The sequence below is a fragment of the Oreochromis niloticus genome, linkage group LG23 (genome assembly GCF_001858045.2).
Source record: "Oreochromis niloticus isolate F11D_XX linkage group LG23, O_niloticus_UMD_NMBU, whole genome shotgun sequence".
Classification (NCBI taxonomy): domain Eukaryota; kingdom Metazoa; phylum Chordata; class Actinopteri; order Cichliformes; family Cichlidae; genus Oreochromis; species Oreochromis niloticus.
In genome coordinates, this window is record NC_031986.2 from 32,454,520 (window position 1) to 32,479,582 (window position 25,063).

At 39.6% G+C, this 25,063-nt stretch overlaps 2 protein-coding genes and 1 long non-coding RNA gene across 9 annotated transcripts in view; 2 read left to right on the forward strand and 1 right to left on the reverse strand.

The window, feature by feature from the left end:
* Positions 1–380: 380 nt before the first annotated feature.
* Positions 381–6,666, forward strand: klhl30 (kelch-like family member 30). Its single transcript, XM_005451190.4, has 8 exons — positions 381–1,271; positions 1,688–2,530; positions 2,605–2,806; positions 3,398–3,484; positions 3,995–4,150; positions 4,844–5,032; positions 5,907–6,052; positions 6,165–6,666. The coding sequence occupies exons 2-8, from the start codon at positions 1,757–1,759 to the stop codon at positions 6,402–6,404; spliced, it is 1,794 nt and encodes a 597-aa protein (XP_005451247.1). The 5' UTR covers positions 381–1,271; positions 1,688–1,756; the 3' UTR covers positions 6,405–6,666.
* Positions 2,134–7,349, reverse strand: LOC112843851 (uncharacterized). Its single transcript, XR_003216383.1, has 5 exons — positions 7,280–7,349; positions 7,124–7,181; positions 2,621–2,789; positions 2,416–2,507; positions 2,134–2,275 (listed from the first exon to the last, which is right to left on the reverse strand). It is a non-coding gene; the product is annotated as an uncharacterized LOC112843851 (long non-coding RNA).
* Positions 7,212–25,063, forward strand: part of crocc2 (ciliary rootlet coiled-coil, rootletin family member 2) — a 42,587-nt gene continuing 24,735 nt past the window's right edge. For 6 of the 7 annotated variants that reach the window (XR_003216378.1, XM_025903040.1, XM_013270754.3 and 3 more), the window contains exons 1-9: positions 7,213–7,570; positions 8,820–8,973; positions 9,115–9,230; positions 20,116–20,283; positions 20,380–20,463; positions 21,857–21,960; positions 23,001–23,145; positions 23,579–23,685; positions 24,108–24,314. Coding sequence is in view for 5 of the 7 variants with exons in the window: in XM_025903040.1 (XP_025758825.1) it covers positions 7,514–7,570; positions 8,820–8,973; positions 9,115–9,230; positions 20,116–20,283; positions 20,380–20,463; positions 21,857–21,960; positions 23,001–23,145; positions 23,579–23,685; positions 24,108–24,314 (1,142 nt within the window). In the remaining 2 variants the exon portion in view is untranslated. Of the gene's footprint in view, positions 7,571–8,819; positions 8,974–9,114; positions 9,231–20,115; positions 20,284–20,379; positions 20,464–21,856; positions 21,961–23,000; positions 23,146–23,578; positions 23,686–24,107; positions 24,315–25,063 lie in introns of all 7 variants that reach the window. The other variant, XR_003216379.1, reaches the window with a different exon arrangement.

A 25,063-nucleotide genomic window follows, 5' to 3' on the forward strand; every position in this document is an offset into this window, starting at 1 on the left:
TCATCAAGTTTCAGACGATACCCAGCCCTGTTAAAAAAAGAGTGCTAAAAGTGTTTTTGTTCAGTTCTTTGTTAAGAGAGCATTTTCTGGTAAATATTTGCAACAAAGCCTCAGAGTGATCCATGATCTGAGAGAAACCAATTCTGACATTCTTACAAATAAATCTTAACATAGAGCTCAATTGATTTTCATTGTTTTCATATTAATTTCACTGATCTTATCCTTCATTAAAAATCTTACTTTTTAAATGGGTTTTTCTTATTTCTGGGACTCATAAAAACATGGACCTGGAATCTCCTAGAACAGCTTTGTGAAATTCACAGTTTTGAAAAGTTCTTACTTACCATGTTTTGAGCCTTGGTGATGCACCTCAGTTCATCCTTAAACAAACAACATTTGTTTCTTCCAATTGGGTGACGTGTAAACACAAGGTTTGACCACCAGGTGGGTGGATCTATGCTCACAGTCAGATTTGCGGGGCTTAAAGTCTATCTGCTATTTTCTCAGATGCCACTGTTTTTACCGGTTATGCACAAGTTGTCCCAGGTGAGACGGAATCTGCCACACCAATAACGGACACATTTTAGAGACCTACAAAGTACACAATAGGACATGGTTGTGGCAGCATTAGTCTGATGTTTGTCAGGAATGAGACCCTTTTTCAATGATTTAATTCATGTTTTGCTTTTTAATTGTTTTTTTTTTACTTCTGGTTTTGTAGCCTGGTTACATTTAGGCACAAATATGACTTCATAGGACACTTTCTGTGTAAATGAGGGCCATCATTGACTTTGATAAAACAGGATTAGCTGACCCCTTGAAAATAAAAATGTGCTAGATGACCGTATCAAAGATATCTGCTCTCACTGACATCATACAGAGCCACAGTAAGAGTAGAAAAAAAATAATTAAAATGCACACACTTAAACTCCTGAACAAAGAACAGTTGTGGCCGCATTATTGTTACTCTGTTGTCAGCTGTCACATTTCCAATTGTTGGTCCTCTTTTGCTGCTCCCAGGCCTGTTAGGAAAATCCAAAATATGTGCCTTTAACAGCAGCTGCAGGTCCCATACATGTTGTTTGGAATCTGACTTCAGCACAGCGTCACTGTCAGCCCTAAAAATAACTAAGACGACAGCAGGCAGTCCCCCTCCAGTGACTTAGCAAAAGCTTTTTGCCATGCTACACGCTCCATATTGATCTAAAAAGCCGCTGCAATCCCCATTTTTACTAGGAGGATGAAACTTTTTTTCTGTTCCAGCTTATGTGGTGAGTTTGTTGTTAATTCTTTACTTAGTTTTTATTAGATGACAGGAAATGTTATTCGTTGTTGATTTCAAGACATGTTTTGACCTAACTATCATAGGCCAAAGGTACTCTGTGGTCAGCACATTAAAACTATGAGTTGACTATTCTTGTCAAATAAGAACAAATGTTTTCTATTTACTATACAACTATCATGTAAGAGATGTCATCCAACTCCTATTCACCACTTTTTAAACAAGCGTTTAGAAGCTGTCATTTCTCCATATGATGCTGCTACTTCATATATATGTTTACCACATAATCCGGTTCATGGTGCTAAATTTCGATAGTTTTTGGATTTTGAACTTCATGGTGAGGTTCTTGCTGATAATTAATATTGTTTTTTTTCTTGCATTTATTTGCTTTCTCTACACTTTTAGGTAATTGCTAATGTCAGTTGTTTATTGCACCAGCTGAAAGAAGATCTGAGCTCCATTTTGAAGTTGATAATGGTGCGTAATGTGGATGACCTGGACTTCTGCCTGTCCTCCCATCCTCAGAGCATGCTTGAGGGCTTGCGTTCACTCTGTTCTCACCCCAAACTTGTGGATGTGACTCTGAGCGCGGGAGGGCGAGATTTCCCCTGTCACCGTGGCGTACTGGCGCTCTGTAGCATGTACTTTCGCTGCATGTTCTCAGGGGACTTTGTAGAGAGCATTGCAGCACGTGTGGAGCTTCATGATGTGGATCCTGAGATCCTTAGCTGCTTGCTTGACTTTGCCTACACAGGCAAACTGACTATCAACCAGAAAAATGTGGAGGGGTTGATCTGTACCTCCAGCAAGCTCCAGTTCCAGACAGTGCGAGCCGTGTGCAGCCGATACCTCCAGCATCAGATTGATGAGACAAACTGCCTGGGAATCCTGGAGTTTGGGGACATTCATGGCTGTCCTGAGGTGGTTGCCAAAGCATGGGCCTTCCTCCTGGAGAACTTTGAGGCTGTACAACAGGGTGAGGAGTTTCTGTTGCTGGGAAAAGATAGGCTGATATCATGCCTGTCTGATGAAAGACTACAAATCCGGTCAGAGTGCGCTCGTGTGGAGGCCATCCTGAAATGGGTTAGGCACCACAGGGAGTCTCGACTGTGCCATCTCCCTGAGCTCCTTACCTTGTCCCGTCTCTCTCTGCTCAGCCTGGACTACCTGGCTGACACCCTGCTGAAGGACAGTCTGCTGCAGGCCTCTCCCAGCTGTACAGAGGCTGTGGAAAAGATTTACAGAGAGGTTAGTGAGTTTCTACACTTTTTCTCTTCTTGTTCTGCTACGAGTTATATTACAAAAATAATGTTACTTTCTAGAAAATGGATTTAGCACCTGAACATGTGGACAGACTCAACTCCCAGAGCCCACAACCAAACCTAGAAGAAGTTCTCCTTGTCATGGGAGGTCATTCAATGGATGACTCGGATGATGAGGATGACTCTGATGAAGACGAGGACAGAGACCCAAGACTGGAAAGACTGCAGCCCAGAAACTGTGCCTTCTACAACACAAAGACCAGTAAAAAAAACAACAACAACAACAACAAAAATCTTTCTCCCCCATTCAAAATTTCAAGTTTGTTTAAGTTCAGATTCCATTTTAATTTTCAAATTTGTTGGAAAATGTCTGTGGGATTCCTCAAACCAGTTTGGCACATTCTGTAGGTCGTTAAATACAGTGTTGACAGAAAAATGGCCCTTCAGAAATGTGGTCTGGATGTGACAAAATTGGATCATCTTCTCAATTCCTGAACTGAGTATTTTTATTGCTCAGCCTGGAAGAAGGCATTTATGTTATGTTTTGCACATGGGATGTTAAGGAAAAGATTTCTGTAAAGCCATTTTAAGCTTCCTTTTTATGTGGAGGGGCAAAAGCTGGCCAGGAGTTAAGGGCCTGCCAAAAAGTTTTTTTGTATTTACTGTTTCAGCTCAGCAAGCAAGAACCTATTCGACCTTGTTGGGCAATATGATAGCTTTACTTAATTTCACTTCAATGCATTTGTCATTTGCTGTGATAGTGATAAATTATTCACAAATACAGTGTGTATTTGTGAATAATTTATCACTTGGTCTGTGAAATATTCTCAACTTCAAGTCATTTTCTCTGCAGAACGGTGGCATGAGCTCCCTAATTTCCCAAATCCCAACAAGTGGGGTTACTCTATGGTCTCTTTGAACAATGATGTGTATGTGTCAGGTGAGTATACTGCACACTTTTAATCAGAATAGAAGGGTTGCGCCTAAAACAGTCCTGAAGCTCAGTGATGCCCTGGTCCAGGTCTGGGGAGATGCCCCAGGACACAATCTCAGGGTGTCACACAATCTACCTGTGTACTATTTTGAGTTGCTGCGGTGAAATTTCAGCAAAATGGACCAGCCTGCCACACATCATGTTTTTAGTCAGATTTTTGGTCTGTCTTTGAGTCCTTGGTTGATCGTTTTCATTTCCATGAAACAGTGTGCCATCCTTTCATTTCTAACACGATACCCATTCCATATCAGTATAGATATCCAACATGATGTTTTTTCCCCATTGACAGCTGATGTGTTTCCAATGTGTTTCTTTCATTTTTTGGAACACTGTTGAAAAAAACCTTGGGTTAAATGACAAATAATAGAAAGTTAAGAGTGTAGCTCTCCAGTTTCTTTTGTGAGGAATCTAAAACAATCACAGACTTTTGACAAACTGATCCTTTTTGCCTCACAGGGGGCTCGCGAGGTTCAAATACCAATACCTGGTCGACCACAGAGACCTGGAAGTACATCACAAGAGAGGGGAGATGGGTTACTGTGGCACCTATGCTCCGACCTCGGACTAACCACACATCAGCAACGCTCAACGGGGAGATTTATGTCATCGGAGGTAAGAAAATAAATATCGGTTTTGCATGTGGTGCCTTAAACCTGCAGCAAAAAACACAGAAGATAATCACCACTCTAGCTGCTTGCTTCAGTTTTTCTGAGGTTTTCTTTAAGAATTTTTTCGTATTTCTCCCTTGTTGTGGAATATTGTTGGTATGGCCAACTTTTTGCAGTTGCTGAAACTCTCTGTAACCCTCCAGCAACCACATTATTTTATAATGACCAAGTTGGGTCATTTATGACAGGAAGGCTTTAATAAATGGCTATGTTTGTCTTTTTCATACCATTTCCTTTATCTGTGACAGATATTCAAAAATTCTTTCTATCATGTTTAAGCAAAAAGGCTTTAATACTTCTGCAAATTGAAACAAATCAGTTCTTTGGAAATGTGGCATATTCCATATATTTCCATTGTAACTTTCAATGTTAAGTGTCTGACTAAATCTAGGTATGTTAGCCATGGTTCTATGTAGCTATTAGGAGTGGAAAATTACAATAAAATCAAAGCCTGCAGCACTAAAATATGTAAATATATTTACCAAAATATTCTATTATGTGAGCTACACCAGTTTTACAATTAAAAACAACACAGTGGCTCATAGAAATATCTTGCTGTGATACTAAATAAGCCATTTTGTCACCTGAAGGTTAAATGTGACTATCAATCATTAATAGCACTAATTTTTCCTCTTAGGCACAACGTCAGACCGAGTTGAGGTTGAGCACTACGACCCTTATAACAACACCTGGGCTATGACTTGCCCTGCCTTAAAGTATGTGACAAACTTCACCGCCACAGCTTGTCAGGGGAAGCTCTATGTAATCGGGTCATGTGCAGTGAAATACAATGCACTGACCATGCAGTGCTACAACCCTGTCATAGGTAAGGATGCCTTGAGCACCATCCTGAGCACTGTTCTCAGTACTTCTATAATGCATGCAGTCATATTGGTGGATGTTTTTGCATCTTCATTTTAGTTGATGCCACTTTAAATAATAAGTTATTTTCCTTTTTTGTAGCAGTAATTGCTTCAGTGTCAGATGAGTTAGTTTAATTTTCTTTACCAACAGTGCTTATTTGGCTTTAGATAGCAACAGATTTAAAATTATTGACTGCCTCAGTAAAGTAACTTTACTATATTTAATGAAACCATGCAAAATTTTAGCTTCGCAATATACATATTATCCAAATTAGAATCTCTTGAAGTATACATGGATGGGTAAAAATTTAGCTCTTTTAAATTTGCATTATTTTTTCCGACATTTATGAGCCCTCATAACATTGCAAACATTTTTCTGTTAAACACAGGAACAAAATACATTTTACTCCCAGAAACGTCACAGTATTAAAAAGTCAAAAACCTTTTCTGTTCAGCATCACTTTTTCTATCTATGAGCATCAGTATCATGAGATGTATCATAGTTTCAAATGTAAAATCTCTGTTACATAAAGGAAGAGAAACAAGCACTGGTACCCAGGATATTCAGGCTCTTTTCTAATAATTCACTGGAAAAAACTTTTCTAATGGCTTTTAAAGTCATTGGACTTTATGGTCTTTTTTGTTGAGCTTTTGTTTCTCAGTTTTTATCTTTTCTTTGTGTCTCTTGTCACATCTTTTCTTTTGGTGTAACAGGGTTTACTTTATAGCATTTATTTTATTAAAACTGAATCAAGTGCCATAATGTATTATTTCCTTTGGATGTTTGTTTGTGCTTTAATCTAATAATTAACACATTTGTTATATTTTTCTTTATAGATAGCTGGATCAGCATATGTTCACCCTTTATCCCAAAGTATTTGTCCTCTCCTCGTTCTGTCTGTGTGGATGGAATTATATACCTGGTTGCTGACAACACTAAAAAAGTCTATGCTTATGATCCAGAGGCAAATATATGGCAGAAGGTGGGTTTAGATATCACTGCAGACAGCAAGCTAAATACATTAAATACATCCCTTTGCACGAATTCATCCTACCAGACGTTTAAGTAATACTTTTGGTTTTTGCTCTCTTCAGGTCCAGCTTCTACACATGCTCCACGAGAATGGCGGCCTTGTATCACTTGATGGGAAGCTCTTTGTTACCGGAGGCCATTGGAAAGGTATGGAGGGGGACTATGGGGTGGAAGTGGAGGTTTACAACCGAGCGTCCAACATCTGGGAAGTGGAGTCCTCCCTGCCAAGACTTTGGTTCTACAGTGGAGTCTGCACCATCTTCTTAGACCCAAACCAGTGGCCTGAACTTGAGTCAACATAAAGTCCTCCTCAAGGCCAAAGAGTTAATAGAGATGTGTTCCTCTCATACAAATGCCTACGCTGCAAAAGGAATGCTTATCCCTGGATGTCATTGTGCCTGAGAATAGCACGTTACATGACCCTCAGGTATTCTTGGATGTTTTTTAGGACTGTGCTCTACTGCTCAGCAGGTGTTTATTTATACTTTGTATCATGTGTTTGAGACCTGAATTTCTTTGTGTTACTGTATGGTGCTCATGAATCATTAAATGTTTGCAGAACTAGCTTGTGGGCTTCTATTTTTAGAGTTTTTGTCTGTAGTCATTTAAAATCTGCAAATTATGTTCTTGAAAACTGGTTAAAAATTTTATACCATAAAAATATGTTAGACCATTGTACAATGGATCATTTGAAAGCTCAGGCTCTAATTTAATTGAAATGTAACAGGATTTATCCTATGTATAAAAACAGTGTACCGCACCAAAAAAATGAAACAAGTGGGGTTTAGTTTTCCAAGTTTTAAATGTATCTCTGTTTATTAAGTGTCCACAATAAGAGGAAAATGGATGAAGTTGTATTAAGTAAGGTGCCTTTACCTTTACCCTATATCTGTTACCCCCCAAAGACCCTTCAGATATCTGAGTTGGTTTGTTCCACCTATCCAGTGACTTTAAAGTAAACTTGCAAATAAGTAAAATGTTTATATATATATATACATATATATATAGTGTTTCTCTTCACCTTCAGCGCTTGATCATTAACCCCTTGGAATCCTGTTGCCTGGTTCCTGGTCTCTGCGCTGCCATGAAAACGGACAAGCCAGCGTTCTGCTTCTATGACAACGGTCACCTTAACAACTTGCCTTGGATTGAGTTTACATGCCTTCAGTCTTCTTACCTTAAAAGTTTCCGGTCCGTGATTTTTGTTTCAGCTCTTGAAGTTTCTCCTCACGCAGGCGCAAACTAAGACATCTGGTGTTTTCATCTTATTATTTAATGACATGCTCGGTTTTTGCGCTTTTTTTCACTCAACTTTTAATAACCGTCGGTCGAAAAGTGTACCAGAGTAAAGCTAACTAACCACCGAGCCCACCTAGCCTAGCAAACCTTATATAGCTGAAGCTGGGCCGCGATGACTTCTCCACAGGAGGAAGGTGCACACTCACCCAGACTGGAGGCAGTGATTCAGGTTGGTAACTGTTGTTAAAGATAAGGAAAAGTTTATATTATTTGAGTGATTTTAAATTTTATTTTCAGAGTTTTTCCTGCATGGGTGACCCCCCTCTACGAGATGTTTGTCAAAAGCAAAGGAAAATCCTTATAAATAAAGATATATTTATTAAACAATTTGTATTGTTGGCGATTCATTTGAACTTCATTCATTTAATGCTTCATTTAATTTTAATTTCTCAAAAGACCACGGAGCACAGGTAAACACAGTGTGTAATAAGATGACATGGAGTTACTTGCTTAGCAGTCCTTTAAAACCCATTTAGAGAGAAGAACAGGCTGATTTTACTCTACTTTACATGTATGTGTACTTTAAAGTTGAAATTTTAGGAAAATATAAGTGTAGTATAAAAAGAAAAGTGGTTTAAGACTGATAAGTTTTCCCGTTGATTATTTATTTTGAAGATATAGCAAAAATAAAATAAACCTATTACATTACCACTGAGTGTTACTAATAATATAATAGGTACCCAAATACCGTTATAAATAACACTACATATCGGTCAGACAGGCTGATATCAGTGGGAAATAGTACTTTACACTGCAGCTAGTAGTGGCTTGGTATTAATGTATGAAATATCTTTTATTCTTATGCATGGCCCAAAATTTGTAAGGTAGCTTAAAATTATGTCAGCCATCACAACAATATAAAACATTTATATATAATGTTACAGACACATAAAAAAGTAAATACAAATACATTTTGTTGTCACTCTTAAGACTTATGCTGTACTGGGATAATCTGAATTTGTGGTGTTCCTGCTTTTAAGACAAAAAAAATTCCTGTGTTATGGCAGCTAAAAAATTAAAGGCGACCTATAATAAAATAGGTTTAAAAACTGGAATAAAAATAATAACTCATAATATATAACTCATTATCAATTTTATCAATTGTCAAGATATGGGTAAAGGAGCCAAGGTAAAAGTCTAAAGGCAGTGCAATATACTTTTTGTAATAAATAAATAAATATAATAAAAATAAAAAATAATATATATAACACAGCACAGAGAACAATAATTTAAAATCTAAATAAAAGTAAAATAAGTAAAAATGAATTAATTAATAAGTGATTAAGCAGCCTTTGTAAATCAAATAAAAGCTGAATATATTAAAATAAACATAATTAGATTAAAGTGTAAGACTGAAGTAGTATTTCTCCCATAGTGTAATCCCTAGGGTAAAGTGTTGTGTGTTGGTGTAATTGTAGAAGCTGGAGGAGTCCCTCCTTCAGTCTGATGGCAGCTCAGGAGAGAGAAGTCTGACACTTCAAGAGGAGGGACAAGAATCCAGGGCTACACCTGTACCTGTCTCCTCTCGCATCCGTCAGATCATCACCCGCAATCTGGCCGAGGATCCAGCAGGTACTGAAAAAAACTTTGAATGGCTAGTTTGTAGATTAACTCAACATTACTGGATATCTGAAAGGTGCATTACAACCCTTCTGATAATCCCTCTGACTGACTCTGACTTTTCCATATGTCTGATCTGTTTCCTTGTCTCAGGCGAGAGTTCAGAGTTCAGTGCGCTGGAGGAGAGCAGGGATCTGAGGGGGCAACTGTCTCCAAGCCAGATGGACCAGGACCAGCTGGTAGTCAAACAGTCCGGTCTCACAGAGAGGGTAGGAGTGACGAATTCTCAAGGTCAACAGTAGCTTTCCTGCCAAAGGCTACTCTCACAAATTTTGTTTTCTTTTTTGTTGTTATTATTTCTTATTTGTCAGGGACCAGGCACAAAACATGGAACTCATAAAAAAAGAAAACCATGTATAGAAAAAAAAATCAAGAGTTAAGCTGCTAGCTAATTTCCATATGCAACCCCTGGTCCAATACACACAATTAAAAACAAGTTATAAAATACACATATCCAGTATACAAGAAAAGTAATCAAATAATCAGAAATAAGCCACTGAACCATAAAACCATGAAAAACAATTACTGGTGCTCATCAGTTTGCCAGGGGTTATAAGGTCATTTACAAAGAATTTGAAGTAAGTCATTTTACAGTGAGAAAGATTATTTACAAGAGGAGTGGATGTCACCTCAAGGTCAGATTGCACAGTGCTCAGAGAAACTTAAAAAAATGGGAGCTACATCTCAGACTCTACAGGCCTCAGTTAGTGTGTTAAATGGTAAGTTTCATGCCAGTACACTCAGAAAAAGACTGAAACCGATGGCTTGCCTGGAAAGGCTGCCGGGAGGAAGTCTCTTCTCTCTCAGGTTAGGTTTGCAAAGCTGCAACCAAACAAACCTTCCGGAACAATTCTCTTTGGACAAATGAAACCAAAGTCAAGATATGTGGTCATGAACAGCACCACACAAACACAACATATGAGCACCTGCTGTCAAGCACGGTGGTGGAGGGGTGATGACTTGGGCTTGTTTTGTAACCACAGGACCAACCTGCGAAGTCGTCTCTGTGACAGTTAAAGTTTCATGCAAAAGGAGAATGATCTCATGTACAGCAGCATATATAAGATAAATATAAGAAAAGACTCGAGGAGATTTAAGAGAGCTGTGCATAAAAAGGCAAATCTCAGTGAAGTGAAATGAATGTTGTAAAAAAATAAAAGTACACAGACACACACACACACATATATATATATATATATATATATATATATATATATATATATATATATATATATATGTATATATATATATATATATATGTATATATATATGTATATATATATATATATATATATATATATGTAGTTGTTATCAACCACACTACAGCATTGACTGCAAAAAGCTTCGTAGGTTTGAAATGGGATATGTTTACTGTGAGCGTCAGTGTAGCGCTGTTTTTTCCAGTAGGGAAAGCCTGTTTGGGGGCTGAACAAACTAACATTGAAGGAAGACTGAAACTCCACTTCATGTATGGTAGTAAAAATCTAAGGGGCGGAAAGGGCAGTATACACATGCTCAGACTAAATTAATTTGACTTTACACATGTATGTATATCATACTTTTTTTAATGAGTTGCTGTAGAATTACAGTTTACATATTAAGGTAATTACTGTATAAGCAACCATTGTGTGTGTGTGTGTGTCTGTGTGTGTTTGTTAGTGTAAATAAGAGTGGGGAGCGTGGTTCATGAAGGGTTTCCTTGTAGTCTGTTCAGGTAGACTCGGACCTCCTGTGCTCACGAGGACGCGTGTCTCCCTCCATGGCCCCCCATGGTTGCCCCTCCATGTTTTGGGGGAAAATTGTGAAGGTCACTGGCCTCCTCCCTGAGGACCGTTGAAGAAAAACCTAATTTTTCATAGTCCACAAAGCAGCCATTTATGATCACACTGCCCTCATTCTGCTGCTTAAATCTAATGAACTCGCACTGCTTGCTTTGCTCTTGGAATTCATTTTAAAACTGTGGCTATAAATAAAACGTATTTAGGTTGGCTTGTTTATTTTGTGAATATTTTTAGAAGTGTGAAAAGGCACTAAACAGACAAAACTAAAGCACAGCTTGTGGATATTTGACGCTCAAACCCAAAGAGTAGCAATTTGAATCTGAATATTTTGTTTGGTGGTGACTCATAAGTCAAGAGGTTCATTATGAAACTCCTGTCAAGACTCATTTATTATACTGAAAGCTCTTGTCTTCATATTATTTCCTCTATGTAAAAGCAGCTTGATTTTTTTGGCAGCTTTGCTTTTATGTGATGGTAATGCAGTTTGCTCATCAGTACCCGAGAGCCAAAAATGCTTCCTTGACTTTGACGCTAACATTCAGGCCAGCAGCCTTTCATTCACACAGATTTCTCCATCAGCACTTACAGCTGAAGGGCTCATATCACTGAATGTATCACATACATTGCATCCAAGTAACCTCCGTTTAATTAATCAGTGTATTGTACCTATGTCAGTATGTCTCATTTGCCCCATATATAGCAGCCAGAGAGTATCACTGTGTCAAAAATATGATTGGTCAGTAATTCAGTATTGCTTATTGGCTTTCAGTGTTAACATTGATTATCAGTGATATTTTCCAGCCTTGAGCATTTGTAGCTGTTCCATGAGATCTTGTGAGAAACATTTTAAGTCAGCATTTGTCCGAGGTGCCCTCAGCTTGAACCTTCTTTCCTCTGTAATTTGCATTGAGTACTGTGATTGAAATTTCTCTTGATAATTTCCACATTGTTCATAAACCTGCACTCTGCATTTTTTGGTGGGATAAATGTACAGGCCCACCTGGAGTATAGGGTTTCTAGTGCTAGTTTTCGTCAGCAACACACTCAGTGCTGAGAAGCTCTCCACGCTGGGGGTTGGGGGCAGTTAACGCCCTGCCATCCAACAGCTACAGTCTCACAGCTGGAATATGCCCCCTGCAGTCCTAGGGGCTAAAATAACAACAACTTTAGCCCAATTTATACCATACCTTTGTGATCAGGCTGATGCATTGTGACTAGTACAAAAAAAAAAAGTTTCTCCAAGGACGCTAGTCTTCCTGTCTCAATTTCTGTGTAATTGTTGCTTAGTATTTTTCCAGCAAGAACAGTGAGGGATTCCAAGATCAGACGACAGACTCGATCTCTCCAGTGTGTCCTGGGTCTGAGAGTCTCAGAGTCTTCCTCCTGTGGGGCATGGCTAAAACACCTCACCTGGGAGGTGCGCAGGAAGCATCCTGATCAGATGCTTAGCCCTCTTTGGGTTGTCTCTTTTTTAAAGTAAAGGGGGAAATGATGTACTCTAAGCCTCTCCTGAATAACTGAACTCCTGAGGAAGTATTTGAGATTTTCAGTCTCTGAAGAGGCCACCTTCCCAATATACACATATCCATATCCACACATACACAGTATCCACACTGGTAGGCCAAAACTTAAAGAACTCCAGAGTTGAATACCAAAAGGTAATAGGTGGTATAAACACAAAAGTAATAGTTGACAAATCTCACATACACCAATTTATTTGGCCATGCTAACAAAGAGAAACTAGCATTTCTACTTAAGTACAGAATCTCTTTACCTCTGATTGTTTTAAAAGAATCACATCATAATTACCTCACTACAACAGGTACAATAGTTACATCCATGCAGATGATGTGCCAATCCATCTGTCAGTCTCTTGTTCCCGTCTCCTTGACTCGTGTACCCCATGACACATGAACTTCTCCACTTGAATAGGAACTCGTTCCTAAGACACCCTTTTCTGGCCTCAGACATGGAGGTGCTAATCCTCATCCCAGCCACTTCACACTTGGCATCAAACCACTGACTTCATAGACTGATGAAGTCACATCGTCGATAAAAATAAAAGATGTGACCCTGAAACCAACAAATCTTGACACTCTTGCTTTTTTGGCTGCAGCTTGAATTTCTGTCCACAGTTATCAGCAGAATCAGTGATAAAGGGCAGTTCTGCCAGAGTCCATCAGCCACGGGAACAAAGATGATCTAAATGAACTAAATGAACCAAGCTCTCACTGCACTGCCCCCTGCCCCTGAAAAAAATAAAAAACAGCCAAACAAACAAGTTAAACAGCCAAATATATATATTTTAAGCAATACAATTATAACTAGTATATGCAAATTATTATTTTAAATATCGTCAGAAGGTTTAATGAGCATTTCGTTTTCAAAATAAATTCATTTTCTTGTAATTATTTCAAGGTTGAGGCTTTAAAGGGTTAACAATTGTCCTAATAATGCATACCGTCGAAGCACCCCTCACAGGACACCGTGGGGGGCTTCAAGCTGAGGTCAAATCCCTTGTCCAAATTCACAAATACGAGTCAACAAGTTGGGCAAACTCATAAGCATCCTCAAGTATGATTCTTGAGTGGATAAGGAGCTGGTCCAGACTTCTGTTACCAGGAAAAAAACTGCATGAAATAAAGTTTTAAAAGCTTTTTTTTTTTAACTGAAGTTCTACTTCTGTTACACAACATTCCAACTTCATTCATTGCTCAATCCAGTGTGCCAGCATTTGCCTAATTCCACCAGAGTAATAAAAATGCCAAAAAAGAGAGAATTTCACCCACCTATATCTTGAAACCACACGTCTAAAACAAGTGCCACAATCTGTTATGTTTCCCCTGTAGATTTCAGGGTTCTTTGAGTGCCGTGTCTCTATATCATAATGTTTGTGGCCAAAGTCAGTTGAACAAAGTGTGTGACAATTCAAAAACATATTTTGCCAAGCTTTTCTTAAGGCTCTGAGCTGACAGAAGACTGTTAACACAGTGCTGGTGAAGTCACACCTGGACTCTTAAAGCCTTCCTCTGTGTCTCTGTTAAGTCACTCTTCGCGATCCCTGGTGACCCCAGAAAATTGCACCTGAACCAGGATAAACCTTGACCTAGTTTGTGCGTTGGATGGCCTCAGGAGGTTGGAGAACATGTTGGGGTGAATTCTGAACCTTCTGTGTTGCTTTTGGAGGCCTGCCAATGTGCATTTTCTCAGACACGGACATCCATACCCTACTCCTGAACACTTAGAGATTGCCTGCACAGTACTGCGGTGTGGCAGTCAGTTGGATAAAGATAACTCATGCTGAATGATTTCTGACACCAACTGCCATTGGCCAGTGCCCTGTGGAATTTTAAATCCCCCGGGTCTCTCCGTAAGAACCCTGTCAAAGAGATAAAGTCTGTTTTTAAGGATTGTATTACTGTCTTCTTTTACTGTTCTACCCCCCCTCTGTTCTTAGTTTGTTTTTCCTGCTGGCACAAACCCATTCATTTATGCTGCAATTTGAATGGAACACAGCCAGAAAGTCAGACTGTCTCAAAATTGTAAAAATTAATTACCTTCCCCAGAGAAAGAAAATGCTTAAAAGCCCTCCTGAAGACTGAATTTTTGATGAAAGTATTCCATTAAACCTCGTAGCCTTTGACATTTCTTCTGCTTCTCATATTACCTAACTTTAAAGTCAGACATAAAGCCTACTTTTCAGCTCTTTTTCACATGTCAGAGATCTCTAATCAGACGTGAAGTCTGTACTGATTGAGTTTATGTATGTATGTGTAGGTTTTGAATTGCATTGTCCTTGCAGGACACATTTGTGTTAAGCAGTGCAATACCAGTCGTGTGTTTGTGAGCACTAAGCTTGTATTATGAGTTTGCCATTTTTACACAGATCACTTGTATCCCTTACAGGCCATCACAGCAGCTGTCCCCATGACCCAAAAGTTCACTCTATGGTAACATGCTCTCAGCAGTCCCTCCTCTTTTCCTTCTATTCTCCTTGTTTGTTATCCCACATTGTGTAATTACTGTCAGTGATGATACATAAACAGCTTTCACAATCAGCTGGGGCTCTTTCACAGAGTCAGCACTCAGGGGGTAATGTGAGGGGAGGGAGGAGCGGGTGAGCTGTTCAAGTAGGACAGTAAGTTTTTGGGCAGCTTGGGGGCGATGGACATCCGCTCCAGCTGTGTTTAGGAATCTGACAGATAGTGCACTCCATTAATTCCCTTTATTAAGCCTCTGGGTCCAGGCCAAGCCAGAGAAAACGATTGCAGCTGTAACCCTTCACATGCTGGCTGGAGTGCGCACTCACGGCCAGATGTCGCCCTGGGTGAACCACAGATCGAAAGAAAAGAAGACTGAGGTTGTGAAATAGTTCCTGGATAAGGCAGAAAATTTATATCTTTGTTGAAAAACAGGTATGAATTCACAGTGTTATATAGCAGAAAATGAGAGAATATGCTTCCCAAGATACTTTATCAGATAGTTATCAGATACCCAAATGTAATTACATTAGGTCAGTGAGAAGATATTGCAATCCTAAGATGCTAACTGAATGGGCTGGATTTTGATCTTATACCACATGAGCAAGGCAGCAAGTTTTGGCCCAAACACCAAAGACTTCACAAGGGCCTTGAAAATGATTCTCTTGTTGCTTGCTGGCAGATGAATCAAAGCAAGATTATCCCTTGATGTTGTCTGAAATATTTATCAAAAGAGACAATACAAGGAGTGGCAGAAATCATAAATATCAAGAAGTATAAAAAATCTAATTCAAAGCACATTTTAAGGGCCTGAAAAGTCTTACACTTTGGAGCCATGAGCAAGGCTCAAGAAACAGATACTTGGAAATTAAAAAGAAGAAAAGAAAAGGACTCAAAGCGACCATATCGAGGAATAAAGTATACCATGACATAAAGGCTGGTTTTTGTATAAATTGCATTTTCGGCATTATTGCAGAATGGCAGTAGATGACCTCAAAGAGCAGAGCTATGTTAGGATTGGGCTCAGCTCACTTTAGGGAATCATGAAAGCTGATCGAGGGTGATTGTGCTCTGAAGCAGATCATAAATAGCATGGGTGTTAAGCGAGCGCAATTCTGGGCCCACAGTAAGCCCTGTAAGCCCCGAGTTAGTGCAGAGGGAGGACTGGGATTACTTGCTTCTCTCTTTGGCTTTACAGTCACCACTGTATGGGTGTGTTGTGAAGGACAATGAGTTCAAGCTCACTTGGAGATGTGAGTGATGAGAGTTAATGATGCAAGCAGAGCAAGGGAATAGATGGTGGTGTAGGAGGGTTTAGCAGTGGTGGGGTTCTCCACACCAGGCTGTTATGGCACCCTCCTGGGAGCTTCCTGCAAGGAGCATGGTTAATCCGGAGCAGCCCCTGGCCTCCTGCTTTACAGCTGACTGGGGAGAAACTATAAAAAAGCGTCATCTCTGTATTTTGTGGAGTAAGGGCGAGGCGCTGGCAAGAAGCCCATGTTCTGCAGCCATGTATGAAAAAGCACAAACAACCCTCGGTGTCAGGGTAGGGTGGGGCCCTTGAGGAGTTACCAGGGATGCCTGGTCATTGGGTGCATCAGGTAGTTGGGTGGTAGGGATGGTGCAGCCTAAACAGGGACAGATGCTGATGGAAATTAATTCCTTGTGCTTTATAAATAAAAGACAGTTTGACTAAATTAAAGAAAATCTGTGTTTTCCTGACCTTCAAGCTCTAAGGGGCTGTATCCATGCAAATCTAGTTTTAATGGTCATGTATTTTATTTTTTAGAAAGTCAATGAAGTCCAGAGAATGGAAGATAGTCCTGATAAAGCTGTAGCTGTGTTCCACATTAGAGCTTGTGATATGAGTGTTCTGATAGTTTGCATACTGCAGCTTTAGGTGTGTATAAATTCTCAGTCCTATTTAATCCAGGGTTCAGACATGATCAACATTTCAAGCTCATCCAGCAACTTGAACTAATGCTCTAATACTATGTTAATTCCTGTTTCAGACACAGTGAGTTTTCTTGGAATGTACTTTTCATGTACTTATCATTCCAATAAGTACAATTATTTACATCTTTACTACAGATTTCCCTGCAAGACACTGTTTAAACTGCTGTGAAAGGACAATCCGCAACCATCTTTGCAATTACTGAATTTGCATATGGAGAAGATGAATATAGTCACCATGATGCTACCCATTGACTTTAAAGTAGTCATTTTGAAGCCTCAATGTCAGAATTTTGGCCATTGCATCTTGGTTTTGTGAAACTAGAAATTATCATGTTTATATGACAAGGGTAAATCACAGGGTAATAAAAAAGCTAGAATTTCATAGACAAGAACTAAGCCACAAACTTCTAGGACAGACTGAACATGACAAACCTGGTCAAGGGATCCAGTTTAGTAAGTCAAATTAGCAGCTGTTGGTGTGGCAGCTGTTAGCTGTAGCTACCTGTGTTGGTACATCAATCAATCTGCACAGAAGGAGACTAGCAACAACGTAGCCACGAGTGAAAAATTAGTCTAATTCAATGATTTGTAGCAATGATAGGGAAAATAACTATTAGCAGCTTAAAGTAGGTGCCCCCAAGAAAACGTTTCTCATCTATAAGGGAAGTGATTGAAAGAGGTAGTATAAACATTAAAGAATTATCCATGCAACTGGACCCTGATGTAATAAAACCCAAATGTTTAACAGAAATGAAGAGCTGCTGTGCTGGTTGAGGAGTCAAAGAGTTGGGTTGACTGGGAATCTGGAACATCAATTTTTGTGGTTTTCATTATTGTTATTGTCATGAAAGAACAAAAAGATATTAGCAAACCAAATCTGTTTATTGTAGCAGGCTGTAAAGTTGTTTATTTCTGCTGTGAAGTTGAACATATTAACATGGCATCCGTGAGGGTTGACTCACTTTTGGGCCCTCAAGTGGCCACTGCAGGTTTTGGCAATTCTAAGTTTGCTTCATTTTTCAGGTATTACTCACCAAAATTGTTTGTTGGGACATTGCTACAAATCTCTACGTATTAGTGCATATAGTGGTTCAGTACTGTTGTAGAGTAAAAGAAACAGAAGGCTCAAATTATACACGTATAGGATCCTATAGGCATGACGATATATCACCCATCTACTGTAGCGCCTGAATTTACCAGGATCCTTTATCTGAATCCTGCATTCTGAAGTAATGGATGTTTTTTGTTGTTGTTGTTTGTTTATGTTTCTTTTTATCGCAGTGTTGGATTTCTTTTTGATGTGGCTACGAGAGTTACAGTTTCAGCATCACATGGCACCGAATATACATGGCGCTCATATCCTGTAGTAAACATTGTGTGCTGCGGCTTTGTATTCAAGGTGTATTTATAAAGTGCATGCTTGTTAGTAAGTTAGTGTTATTGCTTTAGTTGTGCCAAAATACTTGAAAAGATGCATAATCACCAATGCTCCACACACAGCTGTTTCCAGGAGTCCCTTTAAACACAGCTGCTGCAGTGCTGTGCGTTTCAAACACTCCGCCCATGTTGTTCCTCCCTTCTCAGTCCCTAAAGCTGTCACCTCAACAACGGGCAGTAAAAGACGTTTTTGTGCTCTCCATGTCCTCAGAGAAAAACACCAAAAGCACAGAGCCAAGTGCGTGATGGCCGTAAGTGTAGTTTGTAGTATAAATTTCTGAAAAGGGCATTTGAAAATGTGTTAATAATGGTGGCAAAGTGGCTGGGTCCAGTGTTGAACACTGAGACTATTGTCTTGGCTCTCTTGGAGCCTGCTGGAGAGATTAAGCACCGAGAGAAGAGATGAGGTACAGAAGAGAAGAGGGAGGGAGTGGGTCGCAGGGTTGATTTGACGGGCTTGGATGGTGGTTTGGAGCATATTGCAGGGGAGGGGGGCTCGCTCGCTTGCTCTCACTCTCTTCATCTCTTTTTAAATGAGAAGTCGGCAAGGGCAGCTAGAGGCACGCAGTGTGTTGTAGTGCTCTAGGGCCATGTGGTTTGTATTAGTGAGGACAGGGTGTCTGGCACCAGCATAGAGAGTGGGTGGTGCACAGGGAGTTTAGGTTGTATGGGGTTGAGAGGTTACAGGACATTTGGATTTCAGATACGGGAGAAAAAATGAGATTCCACAATGAGGAAGACCAGTACATCTCCATCTCTGTTTTTAGATTCATGTCGATAAACACCAATCTACAAACATGCTGCACATAGCAAAGAAATGATATTATCACCCCTTACTCTGTCTTCAGCTTAATACTGCTGCTCTTTAGATTTTTAAAGCCAATCAAAATTTGACAGTTTTTGATTGGAATGTATTTCAATGAGCTAAAATACTTTGAAAGAACTGAAAACAGTAATACTCAAAACCACAGAACCTGCATAATGGTGATTGATTCTAAGACAGCATGACAGAGCTGGGTACTGGTATGAGTCTAGACAATGCCAATGAAGATGAAGCAGATGGAGACTTAGATGAGGCTCTCTGAACAACCAGGATGAGGTAGACATGATGAGGAGGTGGAGAGAGGTGCAGGGAACAGAGGCTGATTGGCTTGTTTGAGGCAGACAAGAAAATATCAGAACACAACAAAATAAATGAGTTTTACACCGTAGGAAAATGGGAAATTATGGCTACTGATTATATAAGATAGACCTGCATTCATCCATTTTCTGCCACTTATCTGAATCCAGGTTGCAGAGGCAGCAGTCGAACTGGAGGTGTCCAGACCTCCTTCTTCCCAGTTACCTCCTTAAGCTCTCCAGGAGGGAAACTCTGACACATTCCCAAACCATCAAAGAGACATAATCCAGGATTGCTTCCCAGTTGGATGCCTGAAACACCTTAACTGGCACTTTAGGTTATGATGGAGCAATGAAAGCCCAAGCTCCAAAGAAATGAGATTCCTCATTGGAGGATCTCAGGAGCATCCGTATTACTGCACTGTTCCTTCTGCTCCATTCTTCCCCCACTCACTGACAAAACACCTGAGACACCTGAACTTTACTGCTTCTGTGTCTGCAGTAAACAGGAATACAATAGTAATAGTCTATAAAATAAATAAATATTAAGGTAGCCTTTTGTTGCACTTTGCAAAAACTCCTGTCTTTATGAATAGTGGGGTGATTTTACAGTGAGTACCATACAGCAGAGAGAGTTCAAGGCTTCTCTGAAACTCTGTAAATATACGGAAAGTTTAGGTTTTATAGAGAAAACACTTCTGAAACTTCTCAAAGTTCTTCTGATAAACTGGTAAATTAGTTCAAAGGGCATGTGTGATGTGCACAATGGTGTGCATCCTTCTAAGGCTCCTTTGTTGTATTTGTTTGTTGCTCTACTCCAGCTTGATCAGATACTGATGTTGCAGCCAGCCGTGGACTCAGACCAGCACAGTGTATCAACAGAAGCCATGCAACCACAGAGCAAGGAAAGAGCCTACAGGCAAAAACTGCTGGCCTATCAGGAAGCCCAACAGAGACAAGTCCAACTTGTTCAGAAGCTGCAGACCAAGGTAGCTAGAAATGGATCTCACAGTTTAGACACTACTACACGTATGCCTCGAAGCTTCTTCTGCCTAACCATCCATCTTGCATTTGTCTTATATTAGGTGATTCAGTATAAGAAGAGATGCGGGGAACTTGAAGAGCAAGTTCTGGAGAAGACTTCGGAAACTGAAAAGATGAGATTGTTGGTGTGTTTTAACGACAGTATTAGAATCAGTACTGCTTTGGTATAAATTAAAAATTTAAGTTTTATAAGCCTACTTTATAAGTCATCTAGAGGCTCATCTGCTCCTTACACCCAACCGACTGTTAAGCTGATGATGCATGTTTAAAAAAATCTTATAAAGCTCTTTTTGTTTTTTATAAATTAGGTTTTCAAATGCAAATGATCTCGCCTGATAAAGAAGCAATGTGGCACAATGCTGGGTGATATTGATAAATTCAGTCTTAATTATTATCACAATTGCATTACAGTCAAATAATTTAAAAAGTAATGTTTTACATTTTTGCCCTGTTTAATCTCACACAAAATAATTATTCAAAATTAATTTAAATCCAGAAGCTATCAGCTCTTATAACTCCATCTGGAATTTATTTTAGAATCATGTTTAGGTTTTCAGACAAATGGGCATATTGTAAATGTATTGTGTTTAAGCAAATATTGGTATTTTACCTATACCATTTTACTACTCAATATACAGTATCACCAATACTAATGAGTTCACTGTTTAATAAGCAGTAGACTCGGTTTTTGTGTGATCTTTGACAGCTGTTAACTTGTGCAAAGGTAGATTTTTGATACTTCTCTGCTCTGTGGACTTGCTTTCAGAAAGTATCACTTCTTTAGTTCCATTTATAGACTATATGAAAGACGTAACCTATGTGACCCAGTGGTTTTTAACTCTGGAGCTTTAGCGTTAGCATTTTGTCTGCTCCGTGTTGCTTTTCTTGGATGCAGGAGTAACTATATTTTGAATTTTATTAGCTAACACTAACAAGCTTTGTGAACAAGCCGTTTACTCAAATTGTACAGATGCACAAACACAACATCTTCTAATTAGTGATAAGTAATATAAATAAAACACTACAATTTCCCTCACCAAAACACAATCTTCCTGGGTGGTCTGTACCTCACAGTAAGCAAGAAAACCCTATTAAAATGATTTTTAAAAAATGGCTGAGGTCAAGTGCACTGATTTCACTGAGGCCTGGGGGCAATGATTGGCTAAAGCCGCCCATGTGGGCACACCTGTAAATCAAAGATACCAGGCTGTAAATTTTAGCTCAGTTTTGGTGCCAACCTCAAGTGGCCATTAGAGGAACTGCATTTATTGGCATTGTTTTTTACCCCTGGAAAATGTCAAACACTAAATGTACTGCATTATATAGTGTATAAGCTGTTTTAGATACACAGGTAAACTTTATTATGTCCCACTTTTTTCAAATGCACTTAAATGTATCAAATTGTAAAGCCCACGCAGAGATTTTTGATTAGTACATCGTAATTACGGTGATTTGTGTATATTGCCTCATGGTGAAGCGTTATCAGGATGCCTGTAGTAGTTTTGTGTGTTTGTTCAGCTGCAGGGCCACCTAGACAAAGTCGAGTATCTGCAGCAGGTTGAGCAGGATCTCAACGTAGCTATCCAGAATAAGTCAGCTCAGCTGGAAGAGGAACAGAAAAGGTGAGTGGTGGGCACTATGCAGTGGAGGTACCCATGTTACACAGGCAATAAAAAAATGTGTCTTCTATTCATAATTAATACATAACATTGTAAAAACTGCACAAAGTAAAAATCCATAAATCAAAAAAGCTGTATCAGAAGGGAGGGATGCAAGAAATTTGCTTCTGTTTTCTTTCTCTGTTTCTTCTTGAGAAGCAGAAATCAAGTTGAAATATTTCTGAGAAATGTTTGGATCAGAGATATTCCCAGCAGTCGCTTGAGCTTCCCTGCAGTTCTTCTTTTCCCCGTGCTGCAAGGGAGAGGCTGAAACCTGCCCTTGGCAAATGACCTCGGCATCCAATTTGTCAGAGAAAATTAGTGGGACTGTGTTGACTCTGTTCTCCAGAACATTTTAATAATGCTCCACATTAAACGTGGGCCAACCTCTGGAGCCGAGGCCAGATTTTAATGCCCGGTGATTTATACAATTATGGAGCTTTATTTGAAATACCCGTGGTGGAAAGTCTGCCAGCAATCAATCATTTTTATTGCCTAAATATATCACTTATTGCAGAGTTACCAAGCTCTGTTCACTTTAGCACTTTGTGTAATATAAGTATAGTGTAGAGATAAGTCCCACAGCTACCACTTACAAGTCCTCATTATTGAATCCCTCTTTCCTCACATGTCAGTTCCCTTTTAACTCGATATCATCCCATTCATGCAAACAAGGGTTTGGCTGCCTCTCAGACAGATAACCAAGCAAAACAATGTAGCGTGCTTTACTGTAAGAGGGTGTGTGTTGAATGTGAGAATGATGTAAACATTTGGTAAATGACTCTACAGGCAGATCTGGTTGATATTAAATCTTATTCGACACAGATATTGTAAAACTGTCACACATGTTTACCCTGTAAGCGCAGCTGGCAAGTGTGGATCTAAAAGAAATATATGTTTGAGTGATAATGCTGACTATAAGAAGTTTGGGTTCTGTGACAGGGTTTATAGGAGGCTGTCAACACGGCTATTTGTCACTGTGTCATAAGATGGGTTATTTCCAGGAGTGCCAGCCTCAGCCAAGTGAATTCCATGCTGCGGGAACAGCTGGACCAGGTGGGCACTGTCAACAAGGGGCTAACCGAGAGCTTATGGAAGGCCCGTGAAGATGCCGAGTCGTGTGATACTCGTTTGCGGAGAGAGCAAGAGGTGAGAAAAACCACAGGAATGAGGTGCTGGAGGCAGAAAGGCAACAGGGTTCATCCCTTTCTGTATAGAGATTGTGCAATTAAACTCCTGTTGAGTTCACATGGGGTAGGAATTCCATTCATAGCCAGTTTTGTCAATTCATTCTCATTCCCTGTTCATTTCACTGCTATGATTTTTGAGTTGTTGTTTCCTGTGAAAACATTCCAACTGCTGAGGGGGAGGAAAATTTTGTGCAAACAATCTGGCGTTCGTGCTGTAAATGGGCTACATCTGTTGATTCAGGGAAATCCAATTATTTGTATGTGTGCCAGCGTGAGTCCAGGAGTTCTATTATTGCATCTGCTTGGGATCACAATAAAATTAAAGGTTGCTGTAAGCAGCCCACACCACCTTAACGCCAGGTTCTACTCCGGTTTGCTGCTTGTCTCTGCAGACGTGTGCCTCCCGGTTGAGTCGGGAACAGGCTCATGTCAGAACGCTGTGGCGCCAGGCCGCCTCCCTGCGGAGCAGTTTCACCCAGCTAAGGACTTTCACTGACAGGTGAGTGTGGCGTGCTGCCAGAATCCCTCCGGCAAGTCAGAATTCCACAAAACCCCCACCTTCTCCTGTGAGTCTCACGACTGTGACGACAATCCACTTCTCTCAGCCGCACATCAAAGTGGAGCAGGTCAACAGGGTCATTGGCCCCTGCTTATTGTTAGTACTTTGCTTTTATAGTCAGTGCTCAGTTCATAGACAGCTTTGTCATGTCAGAAGCTGAGCTGTAACTTAAACTTAAGACACTTCAAAGAGAGCTCTGTTCTCAGGGCTTAATCATGAGAGACATTCATCATCTTATAATGCAACTTTAAAAAAAAAATTAGGATAAAAGTTTGCAACTGAATGTAACCATCATCTGCTTTTCTTATGCTTTAAATCATTTCAAATGTCATAACACATTCTGCAATCCTTATTTTCAACAGAACTCTGTCTGATATGCGTACCGAGTGTGTCGCAGCTAGCCATCAGCTGCACGCTGCCTGTATGAATTTAGAGGCCAGAGTAACACAAGGAAGCCCCTGTGGTGGTGTGGAGATGTCCGCTCTGGAGATGCAGCTGAAGGACAAGCTGAAAGAGGCTATGCAGCTTCAGGCTCAGTGCGATGCAGAGAAAGTCAAACTCAACTCCAGGTAAAGGCTCCCCAAGTCCAAAAAAAGATGTCGAGACCAAAGTTTAAATGTTGAGATTAATGTCAAGATTAAAGTCAACGTGTCAAGATTAAGTACGAGATGTTAAAGTTAAAGTCAACATCTCGGGATTAATGTCGGGATGTCAATATTAATATCAAGAACAAAGTCGAGATGTTTAGATTAAAGTCAAGATGATGAAAACGAGGTGAAATCTACTGAGTTAACTTTATTCTTGAAATGTAAAGTGTAATATTGACTTTTTACTTTTTCTCTCAAAGCTTTAGCTTTATTGTCAAAATGCCAAAACTCTTCCTCCTCGAACTTTTATTTTTTTAGTTCAGCTTTATTCCTGACATTTCAACTTTTTATTGACTTTATTCTCAAAAAGCAACATACCTAAAAAAAATCTACCATGTCTGTCTTTTTACTTCTTTCTTGTGTTCCTTTGTGAAAATGTCCTATGGTAAACTTCATTTTGTTTAATGACCATCCACCGTTGGTTTCAGACTTAATATAGTAACTGAGTAACTCAATCTGTGGGTTAGACTAACTGCCCTGGGCTGTCACTATTCCATTTTCATAAACTGAAACAGGAATACTGGCTTTGAGGTCATGTGCAGTGCGATTGTTTGATCATTTAGGAAATTCTTATTTTTCGATGCCTGAACGAAAAGACAAATATAATCCACTCGATGAAACCCCAAACCTTTATATATGCAGTAAATCTAGTTCTTTTATCTGGTAATGGG